This window comes from Balaenoptera borealis (assembly GCF_965194805.1).
Source record: "Balaenoptera borealis genome assembly, chromosome: X".
NCBI lineage: Eukaryota > Metazoa > Chordata > Mammalia > Artiodactyla > Balaenopteridae > Balaenoptera > Balaenoptera borealis.
The window spans coordinates 64,666,973-64,689,895 of NC_138881.1; the positions used below are offsets into that span (position 1 = coordinate 64,666,973).

Consider the following 22,923-nt stretch of genomic DNA (forward strand, 5'->3'; position numbering starts at 1 on the left):
ACTTCAGTTTGCTTATCCATTCAAGGACTTCTGCATTGTTTTCAGTTCTGAGCAATTATGAATTGTGCTGCTATAAACATGTATGTACAGGTTTTTGTGTGAACATCATAAATCTTCATTTCTCTAGGGTGAATACCTGGGTGGGGGATTGCTGGGTCATATGCTAGGTATAGGTTTAATTTTATAGGAAACTGCCAAGCTGTTTTCCAGAGTGGCTGTACCATTTTGCACTTCTACCAGCAATGTAGGAGAGTTCCAGTGCAGAGTTCTGCATCCTTGTTAACAGTTGGTATTATTATTATTATATTTATTTTAGCCATCTTAATAGATATAAAGTTGCATCTCATTGTGGGTTTTTTAAAAAATGTTTTTAATTTAATTAATTTATTTTTGGCCACGTTGGGTCTTTGTTGCTGTGCACGGACTTTCTTCTAGTTGCGGCGAGCGGGGGCTGCTCTTTGTGTGGTGCGCGGGCTCCTCATTGCGGTGGCTTGTCTTGTTGTGGAGCACGGGTTCTAGGCCCACGGGCTTCAGTAGTTGTGGTGTGTGGGTTCAGTAGTTGTGGAACGTGGGCTCTAGAGTGCAGGCTCAGTAGTTGTGGCACATGGGCTTAGTTGCTCTATGGCATGTGGGATCTTCCCGGACCAGGGCTCGAACCCGTGTCCCCTGTATTGGCAGGTGGATTCTTAACCACTGCGCCACCAGGGAAGCCCCTCATAGTGGTTTTAATTTGCATTTCCCAAATATCAAATGGTATTAAACATTTTATCATGTGCTTATTTGTCACCTGTATATTCTCTTTAGGGAAGTGTCTAAGTCCTGTGACCATTTTTTAAAAATTGAGTTTGTTTTCTTACCATTGAGTTTTGAGAGTTCTTTATATATCATGAATACAAGGTAACAGTGACTGCAACAAATGGCTTCTCATAGCTCTTAGGATAAAAATCACATCTTCATCATGGTTATAAGCCCACAGGATCTGGTCTCTCCTTACCTTGCCTCACTGGTATAATTTTAGACCTCTCTTCCTTCCACTCTATTTTCCAGCAACACTGGACTTTTTATATTGTCTCAGGCTCTTTCCCATTTTAGGATCTTTGCATCTCTGATGCTGCTTCAGATCTGTAGTGGATAAAGCTTTCTGATCTTTTTGAGCTTCCATGTTCTCATCTGTAAAATAGAGATAATAAGAGTACCTACTTCAAAGCTTTTGTGAGTCATAAATGAGTCATGCACGTTCAGTCCTTAGCACAGTGTCTGGCATACAGCAAGCACTCAATAATTGGGAAGTATTACTAAATTCAGTGTGTCAGATTGTATGCTTGTTTTGCTTTCTTTGCTGACACCCTTGGTTGCTATTCTATCTTACCCAAAAGGAATTGCTTCCCACTACCACAGTAGCCCAGGCGGAGTGAAATAAGCACTAAATATATGCAGAGCTGATCACCGGGAGGCCAGAAGGCCCATCTGGGCCTCAAATGCAGACTCAGTTGGAAGTAACTCCATGAAGATTTCCCAAATATACATTGACAGGATTAAAAGAAACCAATGCTTATCTCATAACTTTGAACTAGTGTCTCAATACCAATGCACTATGAATTAATATTTCCTACATCTTACCTGGACCTTGAGTGCCATGTGGGAAATTTTTGTTTCTGACTCAAATTACTTCATTCCAGCCAACTCTGTAAGCATGTTGGACCCGAGTGCCTAGTTCTGAGCAATGGCTGTCTGTACTATACTATAGTTAAGTAAGTGTATGGACTCTACATCTTAACTGCCTAGGTTTGAATCCACCATTTACAAGATCTGAAACCCTAAGCAAGTCACTAAACCTCCTTGTACATGAGTTAATTCATCTGTAAAATGAGGATTGCGAGTTTTGTGAGCAATGTGAGTTAAAATATGAAAAATGCTCTAAGCGTTTGCCATTAGCTTCAAGTCGTAACCAAACAATTACATTGTACTTATTACAAAAAAGGTGAGGGGGGGGGGAACAGGGGGAACCAGGGCCTTTCCCAACTCCTAAGAGGTCTCAATTCTTAAAGGCTCCTTAGCAGTCTTACAGAAAATTCCATTTGGGGGAGCCAGGAAAACAGAAATTTTCCAAAAGGAGCTGCCACTTGCATCTATCCGGATACGGCTGCGGGCAATTCCATGGGGTGCGTGCGGGGTGGCGCTTTTCCCCAGGCTGTCGTGGGTTTGCGCGGCGCTGCAGCTGCTCTGGGCGCGGCCGTAGGGACCGAGACGGCGGCCTTGGACCTCAGACTCTCTCCACGTCCGCCCCTCGGCGCCAACCTCTCCCTTGCCCTCCACCTGCGGGCCCGGCGGCACCGCCTCCCGCCTCTGGTCACGAAGGTTCCCAGCGGCTCGCTGCGTGCCGGACGTGACAGACGGCAGCAGCACGTCCCGCCAGCGCCCTCGCAGACTGACAGCGCCTTGGAACAATAGCAGCACGCAGGCGCCTTCGGGCCGCGTCCTATAGCTGCCCGCGTGGCCGGCGAGCAGGGTGCGGCGGCCGGAAAGGGGCGGGGCGAGGTGGGAGGCGGGGCGACCGGGTCCGCTAGGCGCTCGGCATTTTCCACGCGTTCCGAGCGCGAGTCGGCTGCAGTCTCTGCCGCTGTCGCTGCACAGTCTCTTCCCTCGGCCTCTCGCTGCCGCTGAATTGCCAAGATGTCGCTCTCTAACAAGCTGACTCTGGACAAGATGGACGTGAAGGGGAAGCGGGTCATCATGAGGTAATCCTCGGGACTCTGCCGCAGCCTCTTCGGCCGGGGCCGACTTGCTTTCCCTCCTGCCCAAAGTGGCCTTTAGTCCTCGTCTCGGCCCCATGGGTCCTAGCCCTGCAGGACTGGGCTGCCCACCATTGTGGCTGAAGCTTTGCCCGGGTTTAACGGTTTCTAACCTCATTTTCCCCAACCCAAAAAGTGAGCCGAAGTTGCCCTTTGCGGGGGTGGATCCACCCAGGAAGGGCTCAGATTGCAGGGATCCATTTTGCTCTCTTCTCTTATTTCTGAAAGGCAGTTCTATCGCCTCCAGTTCCCGGTTGGCGAGGTGGGATGTGATGCTTAGCCTGCAGATCCCTAGACCCCCAGGGAAGGGACCTTGAAAGGTCATTTGGTTAGTTTCCCTTCTCCCACCACCGTAGACCATCCCAGACAAATCAGAAATGGCCCTGCACAAAAGGACATCTTTCCCAGAGAATGTTGATTTCGTTGTTCAGGAGTAGAGCCCACTAAAGCGTTGGGGGTGGGAGGGAGAGGTGGGGTGGGCGCACCGAAGGAGGCCCTGCAGGGCTTATGTAACAGGCCGCTGCCGCTCTACGTGTCTTTGGACTACAGGCCATGGGTTTTGCACCAGGATTGTGCCACATACTGGGTAATGCTAGAGAAGGGTGTGGCTGCTCATTCTTGCTGTTTTCTAACCTCACCCCCACAGGTGGCTAGAGAAGCAGGATATTAGAAGTGGCGAAGGCTCCCCATGCGCTTTGGGGTCTTTTACTCCAAACATGTGGATTCCTGGTCACTTACCAACATGGCTTTTCCCTTGTTTGCCAGAATTAACTAGTATAATGTGTGGAGCTTTTACATTTATCCTTTTTGTAACATGTACATTCGTGCATGCCAGGAGCTAAGTGCAGGAATTCAGTTAGGTATGTAACTGATGGACTTGACCTTGACAGGATCCAAGGGTGGTGCTTTTGTGGGGGCCATAAGGGCTTGCACTGATAGCGTTGTGTAGTCTTGTCCTTTTAGGGAAGTGGTTGATTGATGGGCAGGCATGTGCATGATGTGATCCAGCCCCTTTCCCAATTTGGGCTGGTTCAAGAGAGGGCAACTTTTGCGTATTAATGGATGCAGAAAGCAGTAGGGGATCTGCCTTTACCTAAGGCTTAAACGAAGGTATGCACTGTGAATTAGTGAACTGTATGGACACCCTAAAAGTTGATGTAGCTCTCCCCTTCCCTCTAATTTCATTATGGCCACTATTAGTTTGCAATTGGCCTTCTCTGCCCTGCTATGGAAATAATTAAAAGAACTCAATGGCTTATGGCCATGAAGAACACCTGGTGTCCCCCTTTTGCTAAATCACCTAGTCCTTTGCAATCTGGACAAAGTAGGAATCATAGCCATCCTAGTATTAGATAAGGGCCCTATCTACCCCTCAGGTGCTCTTAAGGAAGGGGGATAGACCCTATGAAAAACAGGACAAGTGGACATTGGCATGCAACTAGATCTTAGATTTTAGTGATTTCCTCCCGTCTCCACTGTGCTCAAGGCTGACCTTTCCAGATGCAGGCACCAGCTGAAAGACAAGAGGTGGGGCATCATCTTGGCTACCTTCCTACAATTGCAGTCTTGGGCTTTATCTCCTCTCTTCCCAGGGAAACTGGCTTGAGGAATTATCTGGGCTGGCTGGGAGTGAGACTAGAGGAGGTGCTTATCTTTTCTCCCTCTGGACCTAATACGAAATATGTTTCTGCCCAAGGTCTTAAAGTTTCATTTAACACAGATTAACCCTGAGCCTTGAAATGATTGGCTAGTCCTGTTTTGCTGATGGAAAATGACCTGTCCAAGGTCACTGAACTAGCAAGTTGGTGGTAGAGCCAGGACTAGAATTTGGGTCTCCTTGGCTACCAACCAGATTCTCTAAATTCTTGGACATAGTGAATAGGGACAGGTTAAAATAGAGCTTTGTCTGCTGAAGGTTGCAGTCAATAATTTTTCCCTGTAATCTGGATAGAACTTATTTGGCCTGAGAACAGGACGTTGCTTTTTTCTCAGATTATTAATGTAGCTCTAGAACAGAGGCAGCCATGCCTCGTCAGCTCAAATTTCTTTTTGTCTCAATTGCCTTTATGTGGTGCTTGCTGGCAGTGTTCCGGAAGTGGGGCCTCCGGAGTAGTGGCTGCTTCACTTGCCTCCTTTCTTTGTCTTGCAAAAGGGAGCTGTGATGTTTGTAGAGTCTTCGGGCCCCTGCTTTGAATTGCCAAGGGAAATTGACTGATTTGTTGAGGGAACTTCAGATAGCCGGAAATCTCTGACTGGCTAATTATCAGGTTCTACCTCAGTTTTTTAGGACTCCATTTGGCCCTTTGAGTAAATTTCCTGTTTAATTTTTGCAATGTCATTTCCTTTTTTCCTCTCATAGGTTGCCAGTCTTACTCCTTTGCCGACTTGTGAAGCGCTTCCCTTTTGCTTGCTCTCCCCCACCTCTCTCCCTCCTCCCATTTTTTTAAACCTCACTCTTTTTTCCCTAACCTGTTGTAACTTGTTAAGCAACAGCCTTGGTGTAGTGGAAGAAGAAACAGGGGGGGAAAAACTGAGAGCAGGGGAGAAAAAAGAAGTCTCTAAGGGAGCCATAATACCCCAATTTTGTAGTCAGAGGCAGTAAAGCGAGGGTGGGAATGGTTCCTCTGAGAACTTTTAATGGAACTGGGCCTGGACTCCTGCGATTTCAGGTGATAGTCTTGATATCTTTATTACAACTAAATTAATATTTTTAAGATTCATTTTGAAATAATTATATACATTCACAGGAGATTGCAAAGATAGTATAGAGAGGTCCTGTGTTCACCCAGTTTCCTTCATTGGATACATCTTACATAATTATAGTACAATATCAAGAGTAGGAAGGAAGTTGACATTGGAATAAAGTATATAGTTCTTTGCTGTTTTATCACATGTGTAGATTTGTGTAATTCCCACCACAATCAAGATACAAAACTAGTTTTGTTTGAGCACTGTCAAGATCTCCCTCATGCTACTCCTTTAGAGTCGTGGCCTCTCTCACTCCATTCCTAAACCTCTGGTAACTACTAATCTCTCCTCCATTTGTAAAATTTTGTTATTTCAAAAAGGTTATATAAGTGGAATCACACAGTATATAACCCTTTGGGATGGCATTTTTTCACCTAGCATAATGCCCTTGAGATTTATCCATGTTGCATGTATCAATAGTTCATTCCTTGTATCGCTGAGTAGTAGTCTATGCTATGGATGGTCCACAGTTTGAAGGACATCTGGGTTGTTTCCAGTTTGGAGTTATTTCAAATAAAGCTTCTGTGAATGTTGAACATTTGTTCACAAGTCTTGGTATGGACATATGCTGTCATTTCTTTTGGGTAAACACCTAGGAGTGGAATTGCTGGGTCATATGCTTAGCCTTTTGAGGAATTCCCAGACTGTTTTCCAAAGCAGCCGCATCATTTTACATTCCTACTGGCAGTATATGAGTGCTCAATGGCTCTGCATCCTCACTAGCGTTTGATGTCATTTTTTAATTTCAGCCATTATGATTGGTGTGTAGTGATATCTGACTTTGTGCCTGAGGCTAAGCTCGGGATTGTTTAAGGGAAGTGGAAAAGGAAGGGGTGCAGATTTTACACAGAACCAGTGGAATGTGTAGGTCAGAGCAGTTTCTGTGGTGGAGTCCTTAGACAGGAGAAGCTAAAAGCAGACCTGTTGTTGAGAGTCTAGGAGATGATGAGGGAAGATATTCCACAAGCAATGAGAAGAGAATACAAGTCCAATTCTCATCAGTAAGCTATGCCATGGCAGTGTGGATAGATGAGAGAGATTCTTGAATGTTTCCAAAGAACTTCCTCTCTGTCAGGGCTTGGGGGTAGGGAGCAGCACTGCAAGGGTGGCTTATGCTCAGCCCCTTGCCATTAGCCCTTTTGAATGTGGGCCTTCTGGGAGGCTGCAGGGGGTGGGAGAAAATGACTCTTGGTAATGGGATACTCTGTCCTCTTTGGAATGCACTTTAAGGCTGGCAGGGGCCTTGTTCAGGATATTTAAAGAAGATGCTTAGAATCAGAATCGAGTAGCCTGAAATTAAGTAGACTGTATTTCTTTCTTTAGAGGCATACTGCCTTTATTTTTTTAAGATTTTAATTAAAATGTTTGAATACAGAAGTAGTCCTTCAACTCACCTTTGGAAAAGCTGTTCTTCAGTGAACTAGAGTACAGACCTAGGGGACATAGGAAATTGGTGGTCTTCTTAGTAGGTCTAGGATTTTGTAATTGTCTACCAAGCCTCAGCCTTAGAGAGGAAGGCCTAGTGATGGAACTTTGTGGTCAAACATGGCAGCAGTCTTTTTAACTAGGTCATACCTTCACTGTAGTCCCTTAGTGCGTGTTGCTAGCTGTTTTTAGTAATGGTTGATCTGCCTTTTAGATCACAGAATCACGTTTTGGAGAAGCCTTAGCATGTATAATAATAGCTACCACTTTTATGGCACTTACTGTGTATCAGTTACTCTCCAAAGCACTTTCCAAATCGGTAACTCATTTAATTTTCACAATAACTGTGAAGTAGATAGTAGTATCATCCCCATTCTAGAGATGAGAAAAAAAATCACTTAAAAAGGATCTTGGCAGGCAAAACTTATACCTTACAAATAGCTATCGCACATCGTTTTCAGTCAGATTGAAGTAGCCTGAGGTTCTAAGGAGTTTGCAAGAAGGGGGAAGGAATGATCAGTTCTTAAAAATGGTAAAGCAGCAATCTGTTGGGTAAGAAAGGAGACTGCAGTAAATTGCTATCCACACCCCTCCCCCTCCCCCCGCCACCCTCGGGCCGTGTGCTGTGCCATGTGGCTTGTGGGATCCCGACCAGGGATTGAACCTGGCCCCCAGCAGTCCTAACCAGTGGATCCTAACCACTGGATCGCCAGGGAATTTCCTGCTTGTGCTATCTGGATCATTTCTTTCCTAATTGCCTGTTTGTCAGGTGGGCAGGGTCACATGTTCCATCCTCTCCTCTAAGCCTTTTATTTTCTTTAATTAAAAAAAATTTTTTTATTGAAGTATAGTTGATTTACAATGTTGTGTTAGTTTCAGGTGTACAGCAAAGTGTCCTCTCAGGCTTTTAGAAAGAGGCTATCTTCTTGTTATTGTCTGTGTTTTGCTTGAAGGATACTGTTTGAACTTGGTCCTGGATACTGGGTTTCTTTCTGGTCCCGAGGTCCCAGCCTTTCTCCCAAAAGAATGATATTCTCTTGACGTGTTTTATTGTTCCAATTAATTTTTTTCTTTTGAGTAATGTTTGCTTCCTTAGAACCCAGAAATACTATCAAAGGAATCAAAATCCATACGTGTTCCCTATAACCCCTCACTCCTCCAGCTGCCACTCTTATTAGATACTATCATGCTGGGCCCACATAGAAATCTTTTTAGATGGAACTGGCTTTAGCTTCCCTGGTCTTCAGGGCTAGTTCCTGTGATTTAAGTTGTTTTTTATTTTTTAAAATTTCTCTTTTAAAAAGTATGAGATACGTACCTAAAAGGGCACAAATCATAAGCTTCAAAGAGCAATCACTAAAGGAGCACATTCGTCACCCAGGTCAAGAAAGAGAACGTTACCAGAACCCCTGAAGCTCCCCCTGGTGTCCTATCCCAGTCACTACTCCCACCCTCCTCCCCATGGCTAATCACCATCTTCTGATACTGCTGATTATTTTTAAGGTGACTTTTGAACTTCCAACTTATTTAACTGGTTCACTAAAAGTCTCTCTCCTAATCTTTGGGGGAATGAAAAATTGATCATGGCTCTGAACCCAACACTTTGTTTCTTTTTCAGAGTGGACTTCAATGTTCCTATGAAGAACAACCAGATAACAAACAACCAGAGGTAATGTCCCTGCTAATCCTTGAGCTAGGTTTACGATGTACCTGGGTCTGAGTATATGGGATGAAATGGTTTTACTTCCTTATTGTAGAACTATGGCAACTTAAGCCATGTGATCTTGGCTTTCAACAACCCACCATCTGGTTTGCCTTCTTATGAGAATTTAGAGATTGAAAAAAATCATTTTAAGAAAGCGATTTTTTTCTCCCCCCATTTTTTTTAAATTTGAAGAATTTGGGATTATGCATTTTTAAAGAATATAAAGGTTTAAGGTTACTTGGCTTCCCTTGCAAAATGAAGAACTGTGCATGTAGTTTTACAAGCCCCTATTCTAGCTGGCCCCGATAAAATCAGTTTTCGAGAATTTTGATTTAAGGGAAAAGACTTCAGAAGTAATATTTTCAGTCGGTTTAGGCTGCTCCAAATGTCTTGGCTCCTAGATTCAGAAGCAGAAATTTTAAGTGATAGTATTGCTCTTGCTTTTGACTAGATTGTAAAAGAAGGTTTTTATTTTAAATTTTAAATGAAAGGTTTGAGCTGGAAAGGTACGTTCCAATGGTATAGACCAGCAGTGTCTAATAAAAATATAATATGAGCCACATGTAATTTAAGATTTTCTAGTGGCCACATTAAAAAAGTAAAGAAAAACAGGTGAACGTAATAATACATTTTATTTAATCCAGTAAGCCCCAAATAATCATTTTAGTTTGTAATCAATTAAAAATTAATCAAAGGAACATTTAACTTTTTTGGTATTATTTGAGATCCAGCACATACCAATCTGGACTAGCCACATTTCTAGTATTCAGGAGACACCTGTGGCTAATGGCTACCATATAGTACAGTGCAGGTATAGACCCAGAACACTTTCAGATATTGGCCCCAGAATAGAGCCTGGCATTTTGCCAAGCACATCCCTGCTGCACCATAGTGGAACGTCTTTGTACAAGGCACCTCTGACCCTTCTTGACTTTCATTATTTTCTGTAGCACACATAAAAGATTGGAAATATGCCTATCAAGGTATTTTATAAGTAAAAAACAGAGAAACAGGTCTGAGTAGATCTTTTCATTTTCAGAACTCCATGGAGTTGATTAACAAAATGAAGCATTAGAAATAATAGAACTTGGCCAATAAGGGATAGCCCTGAAGATTAATTTGGTTTCATCGGGCAAACGTTGTACCTGATGAAGGTTTCTTCTTTATTTGGTATAAATGAGTTTCTATATCTGCCAAGTAGCATAAGATATTTTAGAAACATAACTTGGCTTTTTATTATTCCATTCTCTGCTGAAATATCACCTTATCAGAGAGACTTTCCCTGGCCACCCTCTCTAAAATCCCCTTCACCACTATTCTCCAGTCATTCTTGTCCCCCTACCTTGATTTATTTTCTCCATAGTTCTTACCACTTCTATGAGAGCAGAGACTATTTTATTTACTATTGTATTCTCAGAATCTGATATAGTAGCTGCCACAAAAGAAGCATCCAATAAATATTTGTTGAATAAATAAATGATTTTCTTTGTTATCAATTTTAATTTCTTAAAGACTGCCAAGAATGGAAAGTTAGAATTGGGTTTGTAACAAAAATTTGAAGTGTTTAAAGGAGGTTTAATAAATGTTAGGTTAAACTATAATTTAGTAAATGCGATGCATTATGTAAACCACATTCTATATAATGTATTTATTTTTACCTACGTAAAAAAGTGACTTAGGATCTGTAACGGGTGCAGAAAAGTTACATGTTTTTCAGTTTTCCCCAAATTTCTTGTAATGGTTTCAAGATTTGGGAATTTTATATTTCTTCCACAGTCGAACACTTAGGATGTTTCAGGGGTCCCTAAGACCACCCACATATTTGGTGATTCACTGGAAGGACTCACAGGACTCAGCATATAGTTCTCACTGCTAAAGTTTATTACAGTGAAAGGATGCATGACAGGATCAGCAAAGGGAAAAGACACAGGCAGAATTTGGAGAAATCCATGCATGGGCTTCCATGCTTTCTCCCTCTCATGATGGGACACACCAAGCGTGCTCCTTTCTCCAGCAGTGAAAAATGCAATAATTGCGTACAATGTTTCTGTCCAGAGAAGCCCTTTAGAGACTCAGCTCCCAAGATTTTTACTGGCAGCTGATCACATAGGCACCCTCTGCCCAGCAACTACCAAAATTCCTCTTAGAGGGAAGCAAGTGTTGAGCGTAAATCACCTTGTTTGTACAGACAGTCTAGGGACTGTGAGCAGCCCTTGTCAGAGAACTGAGGGACCACTTCAAAAGCCAAGTTCCCAGATACCAGCTAAGGGCCAACCTTGCAAGCAGGTCCTTCTGAAGATAGCAGCTTCAGTCCTGCTATATTAACTCTTTTCTGCATAAGGGGCAAAACATGATGAGATTGTATAATCCTAGGGGGAGGGTTGACATCCTAATTAACTTCTTCCTCTGCACATGGACCTGAGGACCATCGCTGAGTTGTTGACAGTAGGTCTGAAGGAATTTGGAGAAGAAAGGGGGCTTTATGTTTTATGAGACCATGAATAGAATAGTTCCCACTAATTCTTAGGAGTAACCTTACTCTACCTGTTGTCTCTTTTTGGTTGCAGGATCAAGGCTGCCGTTCCAAGCATCAAATTCTGCTTGGACCATGGAGCCAAGTCAGTTGTTCTTATGAGCCACCTGGGCCGGCCTGATGGTGTCCCCATGCCTGACAAGTACTCCTTGCAGCCAGTTGCTGTAGAACTCAAATCTCTGCTGGGCAAGTACGTTTCAGGCTCTGGTGCTGGTGGACTCTGTGACAGATGTTGTCAAGCATGTTGTTATTGGTTCTTAACTTTCCGACTGCTCAAGTGTTTTCCATGTTGTGCTCTCCCCAGGGATGTTTTGTTCTTGAAGGACTGTGTGGGCCCAGAAGTGGAGAAAGCTTGTGCTGACCCAGCTGCTGGGTCTGTCATCCTGCTGGAGAACCTTCGCTTTCATGTGGAGGAAGAAGGGAAGGGAAAAGATGCTTCTGGGAACAAGGTAGGACCTGTGATTTTGACATTAGTGGAGGTGAGGAGGGCTGAGTGTATAAGAGACTGTGATTGAAGAGTAGAGGAAGCTCATGTTTATTTTGACAGCTTTTTATTGAAGTACAGCATACGATTAAAAATGCACAAATGCACAGCTTGATGAATTATCACAAAGTAAGCACACCTGTGTAACCAACACCTAGGTCAGAGAATAGGATATTGTCAGCATCCCAGAAGCCCTCCTCATCATGCTCAAGTAGTTTTGAAATACCTTGGAAAAATACGTGAACACCATTTGGGTGTACGAGGATTTGGTGAACATGCTGCTTCTAATTGTCCCTTTGTTACACACCTGGCCTGTGATACATGAAGATTGTTTTTTCTAATAGTATGTGATTATATCCTATCAAAGGGGGAGGCTGTGATTGCCAAGTGCTGAGAGCAGACATTCACAGGTGGTTGTTGGCTGGGGGCATGGCGGTGAGTATCCATGATACACCAGGTGTTCCTCCAGCAGAGCCAGTTTTAGATTTTTTGTTTGTCAAGGCTGGAACTGTTTTTCTAAGCAACAGGCCCTGGTGTGTTATGGAAGGACAATCTGTATTTTTATTTAGAAGGGGAATTAACTTAAAGCTTGAGCTTGGGACTTTTAACACACTAAATTAAATTTGATATCATTGGGATTTTCTTAGAAAAGAATCATGTGAGCAGAAAAAGTACTTTCCTAAGTCAAGTGGAAAGGGACTATTTGGGACATTTGATTGTAGTTGGGTAAATGATGGTCATGATGATACTGCCTTGGGTTTAAGACATTTTTCTTAAGAAGTGTAAAGCATCTTTGAATTTCTTCTTAAGGAAGTACAGATATCGTATTTTCAAAAAAAACCTAGGTCTCAGAAAGGCAGTCATTTGATTAAAGTTAGAGGTAGTGGTACCGTTGCTGGGCCTTACATAGAGCTCAGTCCATTAGATCAGCAAACTTTCTGTAAAGGGCCAGACAATAAATATTTCAGGCTTTGCGGACCATACGGTCAGCCACAACCTTATATGGTCTCTGTTGGAACTATTCAGCTCTGCCATTGTTGTGCAAAAGCAACCATAGGGAAAAAAACAAAAATTTTTTAAAAAGGCAACCATAGATAACCCATAAAATAGATTACTGTGACCGACAACCAGAATTCAAATATTAAATGATAAAGCTGGCTCTTTGAAGATGATTTGGAATTTGCCTATTGGTAGAAGGGAAGCTGAAAGCACCCTTTAAGTACTTTCCACTCTTAAGGTCTTTAGTATCTTGTGGAACAAGATGCTCTGAGGCTAGCGTCTCAACCTCCCGTTGTACTTCTGACATTTCTTAAGGTCATCGCAGTGCCTGCTTTCAAGCAGTTTCTTTTCTTAGCACTGCAGGCTCTGGTCTTGCCTTATCTTGCCTTTGGCATGGTCTTGCTACAGTAGTATGAGTCAAATGCTGACCTAAAATTTGGTGCCCTTTTAGACTGAAACTCAACCTGCTAGACGCTCGGGCTTAGAAATGGCAGGAGGCAACTGGCAAATTGAGGCAAAACCTTTTATTCAGGAAGTGATGAACCAACTATGCTAGTCTATGTCTTTTTTAGTTAGTTTACTTTACATTTAGTGTCCAGTGGCTTTCCATGCCTTGAAATTTCGGGAGCCAGCCATAAGTTCAAAGTGGATAAAAACAAAGCGAGGGCATGAAATTTTTCCTTTATCCAGTGTGCCTGCATTGGTTTTTTAGGAGCATTCTCTTCCTTCTAGTTATTGGCAGATCAAAAATGAGAAATGGGTTCTTCTTACTATTAATTTCTATAGTACCTTTTCCATGAAGAGCTTTCAATTTGTCTCATTTTTCCTCAAACAATTCTTCTTAAATAGAGGGGTTATCTTCCCTTTTTAATAGATGGGAAGATTTCAGGGGCAGAGAACAACTTGACAAAGGTTACACAGTAAATTAGCGTCAGACCTGGTCCTAGAACCCAGGTCTCCTGCCATTTGGGCAGTGTTTTCATTACTACACACATTGTCTTGCAGTCACCAGTGGCAGATGATATTCCACTGTAAAGAGATTATGGGGGCTCTACAGTCTTCAGTTTTAGCATTAGTGCCCCTGCATTCTTTGGTTCATTAGAGGAAAGCACCTGTTATCTGTGGCAGCCTCCTTCTTCTCAGTACATGGGAGAATGGGAGTGGACAGTGACTGAAAGAAACATCTGTTTTGTGCTCTTCTCTGCCATGTCCCTGTTATCTGGCTTCCTGTGCATCTTTGCTTTGTTTCCTACTTGAGACTCTGTTCATCTTGCCGCCCTGCTTTCTTTCCCCTATGGGAGCGTGGGGGGCGGGTATTATCCCTGGATAGTTAGCCGACATTCAAAGCCCTATGTTTTACTTCTACTTTTTGTTCCTCTTTCTTTTTTGTAGAAGTGTATTGTTTTATCAGATGCCTAACTTCCAGGGAAGGCTATATGAATTATCTCCTTTTGCTATTATATAAAATGTTTCTGAGGTCCTTTTCTGTTGTCATGTTTCCATCTGCCTTCTCTGTTCCAGCCTGCCCTTGTTGCTTTGATGAGGAATATATATGAGGGCCTTTTTCCCTTTGCAGAAAGGTCTTGGTAGCCAGCGGCTTGACTCAAGTATAATCCTAAATTTTACAAGGAGAATATGTGAAAATGAGGAAATGAGTCAAGATAAGGAGAGAGAAGGATAATTTGAGTCTTGTCCTAGGAGCTGGAGAGAGGCCAGTGGGATGTGATTACGGGTTAAGCTGTGGTTCAGGAATCTTAGGCTTGCAATTTGAGGGAAGGTGGAGGAGAGCAGAAACATGCAGAAATGACCAAAAGACCTGGAATATTAGGAAGAAAGAACAGATCCTGTTGCTAGTTTTAAAAACTGGGCTTCCCTGGTGGTGTAGTGGTTGAGAATCTGCATGCCAATGCAGGGGACATGGGTTCGAACATGGGTTCGAGTCTGGGAGGATCCCACATGCCGCAGAGCAACTGGGCCCGTGAACCACAACTACTGAGCCTGCGTGTCTGGAGCCTGTGCTCCGCGACAGTGAGAGGCCCGCGCACCGCGATGAGGAGTGGCCCCCGCTTGCCGCAACTAGAGAAAGCCCTCGCACAGAAAGGAAGACCCAACACAGCCAAAATAAATAAATAAATAAGTAAATAAAACAAAAACAACAACAAAAAAAACAAAAACCTACTATCCTACCAACTCAGGGTCTTTATAGATGTTGAAGAGGACTCTTGGTATGAAATGCTTTTACAGTTGTCTTTGGAGCCATCAACATTTCCTGTGTTGTTGTTTTTCCTTTTTTTTGTTTGTTTTTCTCTGCAGGTTAAAGCTGAGCCAGCCAAAATAGAAGCCTTTCGAGCTTCGCTTTCCAAGCTAGGGGATGTCTATGTCAATGATGCTTTTGGCACTGCTCACCGAGCCCACAGGTACTAAAAGTTTTTTGCTCATTGTCAAACTGGGAGCATTATTTCTCTGTTTACTTGAGCAGCCCAAGCTCTGGCTTGCTTTTGGATATTTCTGTATTATATTGTGATCTTTTTGGCTTCTATCTCTAATTGGAGCTACAAATTACACTGAGGTTCTTCTTGAGTATCTCCGATCTAAAGAGGAAATAAAAGCAAATGTTGAGAATTGTGGAGCTTTTTGTCGAGCTTCAGGAAGATGTTCCTCTGTCTCACTTTGGGATATTTCATGGAGAGCTCTCCCTTTGTGAATGCTGTGGGAGTGGAATCTTAGGCTGTCAGTAGGAAGCAAACTGAGGAATCCTTTCCTGTTGTCGTCACCTGGCTGATTATTTATTGTGGTTAAACCCTTGGCCTGAAGACTATTAATTGGGTATCTTAAATTCTACCTTAGGGCATTGCTTTTCACTTGTTCCCCTTGACCCTGCATTATTAGTCAAAAATCTTATCTTGTACCTAAGTGTTTTGTTGCAGTTTGGGCATGAAAACCGTGGTGGCCTGGCATCTCAAAAGTGAAAATATTTTCAGTGATAAGGAGATGGCCTCTAGAATTGGGAGAATTGCTAGGGGTTGACCTAACATTTGAATGTCTCTGTTCATTTCTAGCTCCATGGTGGGAGTAAATCTGCCAGAGAAGGCTGGAGGTTTTTTGATGAAGAAGGAGCTGAACTACTTTGCCAAGGCCTTGGAGAGCCCAGAGCGACCCTTCCTGGCCATCCTGGGCGGGTATGGAGAACTCTTCAAGATCATGCTTTAAGTAGTGTTTTTGCCTGGTAGTAGGCCATAACTTGGGTGGTTTATTGTCAGATAGCACAATCAAACTGGGTGACTGAGGAGAATTTAATAAAGGGACTGTCTACAAAGGTGTGGGTAGGGTTTAGGGAAACCCAGAAGGGACAGTACAGTAATCTGGGGCAACAGTCATCACCATCCTTAGGCCTGAAGGGAAAAAGGAAAGGGATGGTTACCAAAATCCAGAGAGGGTGGTTGCGTGGAGAGGTCCCTGTGATAGAAACCGTAGCCTTTGGTCAAGGGATGTAGGGATAGTCATCTAGCAGGGAAGGAGCCAGGGAAATAGATACTCTGATCTTTTAATGTCCTGCTGATGTACCCCCTCCTACCCACAATGGGCTGCAACCTAGCTGGGTGTCAGAGGGCAAGGGAACTCCTTGATGCAGTCCACTCAGGTCAGCCTCCTGGGACAGAGAACAGGGCTGGAAAGGATAGAAAGTGGCTCTGGAGGGAAGAATCGGAAAGATCCACCATTGCTCATCTAACGATTTTTGAAGCACTTCAGCCTCTCAGATATGAAAACCTCCTCATATGTGTTTAATATATCATTTGGAACTCATTTCTCCAGTTCACATACCTTTTTATATTTTCTCCTATGGGGAAAGGTACCCTGTGAATAGTGATATTCTACTGGCTTAGTTAAAAATACGAATTTCAGAAGTGCAACTCAAGAGGCTAGGAGGGTACATTTTAGGTGATAAAGTAGGGACAGAGACCTGGGACTGCTTGGGTAAGATCTTGTCACTTGGCATGGCTATCTAGATGGCAGCCTCTTTATGGCTAGATGCTCCTGACCCTTTTACGAGCAGGGCTTCTTTTTTCCATGGGAGTGAACACACTCAGCATTTCCCTATGAATGCTGACTCAGGAGTTGGGTGTCAATTTCAGATAGCATAGTTGCTCTCCAGGTTCATGAGCCCAGTTTCAGGGTCCTAAAAATAGTTAAGGTGGGTATAGGTTGTTATCTGTGTCCTGGAATCATTGCCCCTCTTGTGCACTGGTTTATAAAGGTCAGACTCTGATCTTTGCTTCTCTGGAGATTAGGAGTTGGGCTTTGTTCTCCAACCTTCCGTAGATCTGGAATATGGAAGTGAGTGCCACCTAGGGGTTTTGATTAGGTTTTGGACTCTGCCTAAAATAGCTATTTTGGGGAAGTTGATGTGGAGGGGTTTTTTTTGCCATCTTTCTTGCAATGTAGTCTCCTTAGAACATTAACAATTTAGGGGAAGATTTTACATTTTATTAAAAAACGTTGTGTTGGGAATTCCCTGGTGGTCCAGTGGTTAGGACTCAGTGCTTTCACTGCCGAGGGCCCTGGTTCAATCCCCGGGTTCAATCAAGAACCCACAAGCCGCATGGGGCAAAAAAGCCCCATTATTATGGAAACGCTCAAACATTACAGAAGTTGAAAGAATAGTATAATAACCCCCAGGTACCTCTCACCCTGCTCTAGTAATTATTGGCATTTTTGCCAATCCTGTTTCATCTGTCCTCTAATCCTTTTTTTTGTCAGGAGTATTTGAAAGCAAGCCTTAGGCATCATATAATTTCATTTCTCATACTTCTGTATGCATCTCATAACTGATGAGATTTCTTTTAAATAACCACCGTGTGTTATACCTAACAAAATTTAACAATTTTATTACTATCATCTAATACCCAGTCTGTATTCAGAAATTCTCCATCATTTCAGAAATGCCTTTTTACAGTCAGTTTGTTTGAATAAGGATCCAGATGAAGTCCATGCATTGCATTTGGTTGTTAGGTATATTTTATTCTATAATAGTTCCTTCTTCATTATTATTTTCATTCCATTGATTTGTTGAAGAAGCAGGGCATTTGATCTGTAGAACATCCCACATTCTTTAGAAGACGTTGAGTCTCGTTTCTCCCTCTTTCTCTGTCTCTCTCTCTCTTTCTGTGTGTGTCTGTTTCTGTATAAAACAGTTAATCCATTCTTACCCTTGGTGGTGACCAATCTTTACAAGTGAGATATCTATAGTCTCTTACCATCTATTCTCCCACATCGCTATTGTTTTGAACCTCCATTTCACAAATCCTAGCATAGGGCCTCTCACAGAGTAGGTATCATCTTGTTTATTGAATGAAGAGGTAGATAGGCCCAAGGTGATTGGTTCATTTAAGTGGGATTTAGATATATAAGAATATTTGTGGAAGGCAAGCTATTACTTATGTGAAGATTTTAAAGGTTGTGCCTCAAGTGAATGTTTTTCTTTTGTTTAGATATTTTTTTTCTCTCGGAGGTGAAAGGTACATCTGTGTTTATTATCTTATTTCCCTCTACTAGAATATAAGCTCCAAAGGGGTAGGGATCTTCTCTTTTGCCCAGTGATGTTTCTCAGAGACCTAGAACCTTGGCACAGAGTAAGTGCTCAATCAGTGTGTTGAATCAAGTGGTCCAATAGAATAACGAATGCCATAAAGCAAATGTTCCAGCAACTGAGCATGGACCTAAGAGTGTGAATATCTATTTTTGCTCAGTATATATTCATTTGGTATATAATCTGGTTCCTGCTCTAGGATTAGGACAGTTTTCAGGGAGCTCAGGGATCCCACAATTAGCAGTCTTTCTCAGGTACAATTAGCAATCTTGACCCTTTGATTTTTTGGGGGAGAGAAGGGGCAAAATAGATCTATCTGGAACTTGTGATTTCTTTAGATGATTGTAAGTCTTCTAAGCCCTTCTTCGCCAAGAGCTACACCTTAAAAGGATTTCTTAGTAATGGATTGGCTTTTTGGGTTGGAGAAACGTAGGGCAAAGTTAGCCAATACTTTTGTCACTCTGTGGGACATTTCTCTGTTCCTGTCTCTTAATATCAAAACTCAGGCTTTATGTAATATCAGTTCCTTAGTCCATTGTTTGTTCTTTGGGTGATGATTCTTGCTTTCCCTTCCAGAGCTAAAGTTGCAGACAAGATCCAGCTGATCAGTAATATGCTAGACAAAGTCAATGAAATGATTATTGGTGGTGGAATGGCCTTTACCTTCCTTAAGGTGCTCAACAACATGGAGGTAGGAAACCAATGCCAAGTGGATGTGAAATAGCTCTCCATGAGAAATAGCTGGTTATGTAAATTTAAAAAGGAAATTAGCTTCTGACATGAGCCCTAAAAACTCCCATTTTTATTTATTTTGCAAGTTGTTTTTCTTTCGTCTTTGAATTATTCCTTTGTATTGTGTTGTATTTTGTTCCTGTCTGCTTTGTGAGGTAATCACATTCTTAGTATAGAGGCTGATCTTCATCATCTTGACTTTCCTGTGTAGATTGGCACTTCTCTGTTTGACGAAGAGGGATCCAAGATCGTCAAAGACCTGATATCCAAAGCTGAGAAGAATGGCGTGAAGATTACCTTGCCTGTTGACTTTGTCACTGCTGATAAGTTTGATGAGAATGCCAAGACTGGCCAAGCCACTGTGGCCTCTGGCATACCTGCTGGCTGGATGGTGAGTCACTTGGGTGGTTGGTAGTATGAGTGAACAAATACATTTTGGTATCATTCATTCAACCAACCAATGGGAATTTTAAAAGAAGGGCTCCAAATGTTGAGTGAGACCCTCCTTCGGGGAGAATCCATGGGGAAAAGCAGTGGTATCAGATTGCTGCTAAGACTTTTCATTAGTAATGTGGGGGCAAAACTGTTTTCTCTTTCTTCATCTATTTAATGTTTATTAAGTACTTGACTGTGTGCTGGGGCTGATGCTGTGTACTTTCATGGTTTGGGCTGTTCTGCATTATGTTGCTACCTAGAAACCTGTATAAGAAATTTTTCTCATATGAAAACATTAAGATAGTACAAGTATAATTATTGCAAGCAGGGAAAAATTTATGTGTATATTAAAGACTTATTTAGCTGATTGTAATGTTCTCCATATTTTATCATTCTAATAGCTGTACAAAATTGTTAACGGTGACATACTAGTTTGCTTATCACTTTCCTTTTTTTTAAGAATAATTTAAGCTTACATATTTCTTATTTTTTTCTTTTAAGATTTCTTTATTTTTTTAATTTATTTTTGGCTGCGTCGGGTCTTAGCTGCAGCATGTGGCATCTTTCGTTGTGGCGCGTGGGCTTCTCTCTAGTTGTGGTGCTTGAGCTCCAGGGCACGTGGGCTCTGTAGTTGTGGCATGTGGGTTCTGTAGTTGTGGCACGTGGGTTCCATAGTTGTGGCACGTGGGTTCCAGAGCTTGTGGTCTCTGTAGTTTGCGGCATGCGGGCTGTAGTTGAGGCGTGCGAGCTCAGTAGTTGTGGCACATGGGCTTAGTTGCCCCGTGGCATGTGGGATCTTAGCTCTCTGACCAGGGATTGAACCCGCATCCCCTGCATTGTAAGGCGGATTCTTTACCACTGGACCACCAGGGAAGTCCCATCACTTTCCTTTTGATAGGCACGTGGGTTTTATTTAGTTCAGTGTTTCTCAAAGTGTGGTCTCAAGAACAGCAGCATCGGACTTGCCTGCTGGCACAGTGGTTAAGAATCCGCCTGCCAGTGCAGGGGACATGGGTTCGATCCCTGGTCCGGGAAGATCCCATATGCTGTGGAGCAACTAACCCTGTGCACCACAACTACTGAGCCTGCGTTCTAGAGCCTGGGAGCCACAACTACTGAGCCCGCCAGCCTAGAGCCCGTGCTCCACAACAAGAGAAGCCACGGCAATGAGAAAAGCCTGCGCACCGCAACGAAAAGTAGCCCCCGCTGGTGGCAACTAGAGAAAGCCCGCGCGCAGCAACAAAGAACCAAAGCAGCCAAAAATAAATTAAAAAAAGAACAGCAGTGTCAGCATCATTTTGAAACTCATTAAAAAATGCAGATTCCTGTCCCCTGCCCCTGACCTGCTGAAGCAGAAACTCTGGGGGTAAGGCCCAGAAATGTGTGCTCGAACAAGCCATCCTGGTGATTCTGATGCACAACCACGTTTGAGAACCACTGATCTAGTTTAGTGTTTTTCAACCTCGGCACTATTGACATCTCGGGTAGTTTTAGTTGTGGAGGGCTGTTGTTGCATTATAGGATGTTTAAGGCATCTTTGGCCACTAGATGCCAGAAGCAACCCCCTACCATCTCCAAATCATCACAATCAAAAATGTCTTGAGACATTGCCATATGTTCCCTAGGGAGGGACGGAATTGACCCTAGTTGAAAACCACTTATCTGGTTACACACAATCATAAAATAGTGTGGCTAAGAATGTTTTTATCAAATAACTTTTGAGGTTTTCCCTTAGACATGATCTTCCATAAAGGATATGAACAGATTTATAATTTTAAAGAATGAGGGGTATCTTTTGGTTCTAGAAGACACTCTGGTGTTCAGCCTTGAGTTCTGGTCTTGATGGAGGTATGGTATTTGCTCCTCTAAGTAGCTTTTATTGGTAGCTCATCCTTTCATCCTCTCTTTTAACTCTGCCCCTTAGGGCTTGGACTGTGGTCCTGAGAGCAGCAAGAAGTATGCTGAGGCTGTTGCTCGGGCTAAGCAGATTGTGTGGAATGGACCTGTGGGTGTATTTGAATGGGAAGCTTTTGCCCGAGGAACCAAAGCCCTCATGGATGAGGTGGTGAAAGCCACTTCCAGGGGCTGCATCACCATCATAGGTAAGGGGTCCTGTACAAAGCTATCGCCAATGTGAGCTGGCAGAATTCTGATCAGAGGAAAGTAGAGGGGAAATGGTTAACTTTTCCTAGGTTCCTTGGTGCCAGGTGAATCTTGAGAGCTAAATGGGTATGTAATTCATGGAGGAACCTCTAAATGAGTTGGACTTGGGGGGTTATTGGCTACCTTTTGAGCTCGAGAGCACATTGCCTTATAATTTTGGTGCCAATCTTTTTTCTTTTCTCTCCTTTCCCCTTTTTACTTGGCTTTCATTCAACAGGTGGTGGAGACACTGCTACTTGCTGTGCCAAATGGAACACAGAGGATAAAGTCAGCCATGTGAGCACCGGAGGTGGTGCCAGTTTAGAGCTCCTGGAAGGTGAGGTTCTTTAATGTTTTTTTGACTTATTTGGGGGAAGGATGGGGTTTATGCAGTGAGAGGTGAGTAGAATGGAGTGGAGACGGTAGATAGTGTTGTCATTAGCAGTCATTAGCTGGGCAGTACAAATGGAGGAGTTTCAAATAAAGCTCCTGGCTTCCATTTGAGGTGGGAAGGGCCAAATGGGAAGACTTATTCTCAAAGAGGTTATGCTCTAGTAGACCTGGGACCCAAAATGTAAAAGTTACCTAACTCCTGGCCATATACCCTAGAGAAGAGCTGATATGTTATTGGGAGGATAGAAGGGGACAGATCTGGCTTAGTGGATCCTATAGTAATGCTGACTGTGTGTGTGTGTGTTCTCTCAAAAACAGGTAAAGTCCTTCCTGGGGTGGAGGCTCTCAGCAGTGTTTAGTACTTTCCTGCCTTTTGGTTCCTGTGCATAGCCCCTAAGTCAACTTAGTGCTTTCTGCATCTCCACTTGGCATTAGCTAATATCTTCCCCTATGTCAAGATTCGGCTAGTGGCCAAGAGATGTAGCGCCAGGAACCCTTAAACAGTTGTACGGCATCTCAGCTCACCTTTACTGCACCCTGGCTTTGCCTACATTCTTCAAGATCCCATTTGAATTTCTTAGAGACTAAACCATTCTGCATTCTAGAGTGCATATATTTGTATTATGCCTGTTAAAAGAAAGTGAGCTGTGTTAGCTTAGTTCTCTTTATGAAGTAGCTTATTCTGATTAGCTTTGTCATTGTTTCACCACTCAGCATGGAAACAAAATGAAATTCCAGTTGTTGGTAAGGAGGGAGATGAAGTTGGTGATCTATTAAATAAATAATAAAAATATCCATTGAAACTGGGATTTTTTTCCTGTCATATTTTGTTAGGGTGAGAACAGAATCTTGAGGAAGGGATCAGATATCTACGTCCATGTTTCTAAGTAACATGCTTAAACTGTTAACTTCTTGATTTTCTAAAAAAGATCTCTATTAATTTCATAC

The 22,923-nt window shown here is 42.8% G+C and overlaps 1 protein-coding gene across 1 annotated transcript; it reads left to right on the forward strand.

Moving 5' to 3' along the window:
- The first annotated feature begins 2,561 nt into the window (after window positions 1-2,561).
- PGK1 (phosphoglycerate kinase 1) lies at window positions 2,562-22,782 on the forward strand. Its single transcript, XM_082377344.1, has 11 exons — window positions 2,562-2,738; window positions 8,584-8,634; window positions 11,238-11,393; window positions 11,508-11,652; window positions 15,000-15,103; window positions 15,746-15,865; window positions 18,850-18,964; window positions 19,217-19,396; window positions 21,365-21,542; window positions 21,821-21,919; window positions 22,294-22,782. The coding sequence occupies exons 1-11, from the start codon at window positions 2,674-2,676 to the stop codon at window positions 22,332-22,334; spliced, it is 1,254 nt and encodes a 417-aa protein (XP_082233470.1). The 5' UTR covers window positions 2,562-2,673; the 3' UTR covers window positions 22,335-22,782.
- The last annotated feature ends 141 nt before the right edge of the window (window positions 22,783-22,923 follow it).

What these genes read in the sequence shown, in the direction of transcription:
- PGK1 (XM_082377344.1), top strand. Translation starts at nt 2,674, where the DNA reads ATGTCGCTCTCTAACAAGCTGACTCTGGACAAGATGGACGTGAAGGGG. An exon ending in GGGAAGCGGGTCATCATGAG is followed by an intron (nt 2,739 to 8,583) that starts GTAATCCTCGGG and finishes TTTCTTTTTCAG; the next exon opens with AGTGGACTTCAATGTTCCTA. An exon ending in AGGTGCTCAACAACATGGAG is followed by an intron (nt 18,965 to 19,216) that starts GTAGGAAACCAA and finishes TTTCCTGTGTAG; the next exon opens with ATTGGCACTTCTCTGTTTGA.